This window comes from Triticum aestivum, chromosome 5B (genome assembly GCF_018294505.1).
Source record: "Triticum aestivum cultivar Chinese Spring chromosome 5B, IWGSC CS RefSeq v2.1, whole genome shotgun sequence".
Lineage (NCBI taxonomy): Eukaryota > Viridiplantae > Streptophyta > Magnoliopsida > Poales > Poaceae > Triticum > Triticum aestivum.
The window spans coordinates 616,933,155-616,935,913 of NC_057807.1; the positions used below are offsets into that span (position 1 = coordinate 616,933,155).

Consider the following 2,759-nt stretch of genomic DNA (forward strand, 5'->3'; position numbering starts at 1 on the left):
ACAAACAAAATCAAACAAACAAAAAAACTAAAACAAAATGATTAAGTGAGGTGGCGCTGACATCATACTTATATGGGACATTGTTAGATGTGAGATATTATCTCACATCTAGATGTAACATAGTCTGACCCTTGTTTAGATGCGATTGCAAATGAACAAACGGATCGTGCCTCGCCTTTGGTGAGTTCTCATCCGAGCTCTCAATGGCGGCGCTTTTTAAAATTCCAATATTTTCTTTTATAAATACATGAACATTTTTTAGAAAGTGCATGAACACGTTTCAAATTACACTGATGTTTTTTAAATACATAAACACTTTCAAAGATGCATGATTTCTTACTTACACTGACAATTTATAAAAATACATGAACACTTTTTAAAAATATGGGAACACTTTTTAAGTTACATGACGATTTTTTAAAACTGTTTGAATAGTTTTAAAAATCCATGAACATTTGAAAAAAGCTTCAATGCTTTTCAAATTACATGAACATTTTTTTTAGAAAACTCCGTGAGCACTTTCTATTAAAATACATAAATATTTTTTTAGTGACTGAACACTTTTTAAATTACATGAGCGTTTTCTAAAAGATATGAACACTTCCCAAATTACACAAAATATTCGAAGAACTTAAAAACTTTCTTTAAAGTTACATAAACATTTTTTAATGTGTGAACAATTTTCCAAAACTACATGGATATTTTTTCAAATACATAACTTTTTTATATGTACAAATATTTTTTACAACACACAAACCATTTTTGCCTTTTCGTAGCAGATTATGTCTTCTTATTATGTGTGTGTGTGTACGTTATAACAAAATTAAAAAAATATCACATACACGTTTAGGGATTTTGTGCTCACATACACTCACCATACGCCACCCCTTGGTTGACTAAATCGGGAAATGTTTCCTTCCAATGAAGGAACTTCGCTAAGTCTAGGGCTAATTACACTATAAGGAACCTAACCATTTGAGCTAGGTTTCATTGGTCTAGGCGCTGGTGAAGGGAGCTTCTATTCGTAGACAACAATCGGCGATTCCGCTTGTGCTCTCTTGAGAAAAAGAAAGTTGCTCGCTCGGAAAGGAAAACCTGCTTGAAGAAAACCATTCAGTCTTGGGTCCTAAAAAACCAGCTACCCGGTGTTTTTACATGATTAAGAAAATGTATTACGTATTACAAAAAAAAAACTCATGAAGTTTATGAAGTCACAAAATTTTAAAAATGTTGCAAATTATTGTTTTAAATAACAGTGCACCCTCGGTACCCCTTACAGGCAGTACATCGCAACACCCCTATTCGCTGGAATAAGAAGAATAAATCAATGGTATATCATGCTAAATATCAAGAAGTTCTCATGGTGTGTGCATACAGGTAAATGATGTATGCAACTATGAAGGCATCGACCTCACATTCTTAGGATACAACTAAAGAATGGTGCTTTAAGCAGTAATATGAAGTGATGGACAAACAGATAAAAAAACATGGGAACACACAAAGAGGATAAAGCGAGTGTTGGGTTGAGTGCCATATCCCTCTTGTGCTATATATATAGATTCAGAATATCCTCCAGACCACAACCGTTAATTACCACCTTTCATTTCACTTAATAATAATCTTCAACCAGAGACGGCTGAAGGTGAATAATCATCTCATAACAAACATATAGACAATAAACTGAACACATTCAACGGCAACACCATGCGAGATGCGCAATGGCTCAACCGCTTTCCGGTGCGCTTCACCGATGCTGTCAGCCTGAATGCGATTACCAAGTTGAGCAGATACAGCATAAATCTGACAGCCCATCGTCTAATTCCACAAGGAAATCTGGAAACGGATGGAGTACGTTGCGTTTGATCGAATAATCCACGCAACCACGAGATCTGATCTCGGTTCACTCGTCCCGCTCACCTTCGACGAAGTAGGCCGCCGACGGCCACCCCCGGGCGGTCGAAAGGGAGAGCACCTCCTCCTCCGTCATGGGGACGTAGGGGTCCGCCTCGTACGACACCTCGCCGACCCCGGACGCCGCGATCCGGCCGACGAGCTCGGCGACCCCGCGGGGGCGACGCACAGGGGGCACCCAGAAGGACCCGCCCGGCACGAAGGGGAGCCACTCGGGCGTGGCCCGCCGCACCATCACGCCGTGGATGGCCTCCTCCATGCGCCGGATCCCCACGACCTCGACCGAAGACGGGTCCTCCTCGGCGAGGTCGATCTCGATGAGCTCGACCTTGGTGGAGAGCCCGCGCAGCGGGAGGAGGGAGGCGGTGGCCGGAGAGGGGCGGGCTAGGCTTTGCGCGAGCAGGCGAGCCATCGGGGACGGAGGCGAGGAAGATGCGGAGATGGGGAAGGGAAATGGAAGGAGATAGGGACCGGGAGATGTGCCGCGACTTTGCTAGCCAGGTGGTAGGGCCCGAGTGTTGCTAACGTGGGCCCGCTTCTCAGTGACGTAGTATAGGTCGGGCCGGTAGGATCTGGCGTACCATTGGAGGATGTACTATCAAAGTGATTCCTCGTGTCATCCTCTACCTGAACTTGCCAAATCCGGCACACCCTCGGACACTGATCGGGTACTTCCTATATCCACACCTTCATACCCGCGTATTTCATATCCTCCTATATTTATACTAAACCATGCAACATTGATAAAAACTACGTTAATCATGAGTGGGCATACAAATGCACAATCGATTCATCAAAAGGTGACAACCGGAGCATCAAAAGATAGCCAAAGTTCACACAATACACAT

At 43.0% G+C, this 2,759-nt stretch overlaps 1 protein-coding gene across 1 annotated transcript; it reads right to left on the reverse strand.

The window, feature by feature from the left end:
• Window positions 1–1,575: 1,575 nt before the first annotated feature.
• LOC123113670 (uncharacterized) lies at window positions 1,576–2,392 on the reverse strand. Its single transcript, XM_044534972.1, has one exon. It carries the CDS (start codon window positions 2,321–2,323, stop codon window positions 1,901–1,903), a length of 423 nt encoding a protein of 140 aa, XP_044390907.1. The 5' UTR covers window positions 2,324–2,392; the 3' UTR covers window positions 1,576–1,900.
• Between the last annotated feature and the right edge of the window lie 367 nt (window positions 2,393–2,759).

Coding starts and splice junctions, on each gene's coding strand:
- LOC123113670 (XM_044534972.1), bottom strand. CDS start 2,323: ATGGCTCGCCTGCTCGCGCAAAGCCTAGCCCGCCCCTCTCCGGCCACC.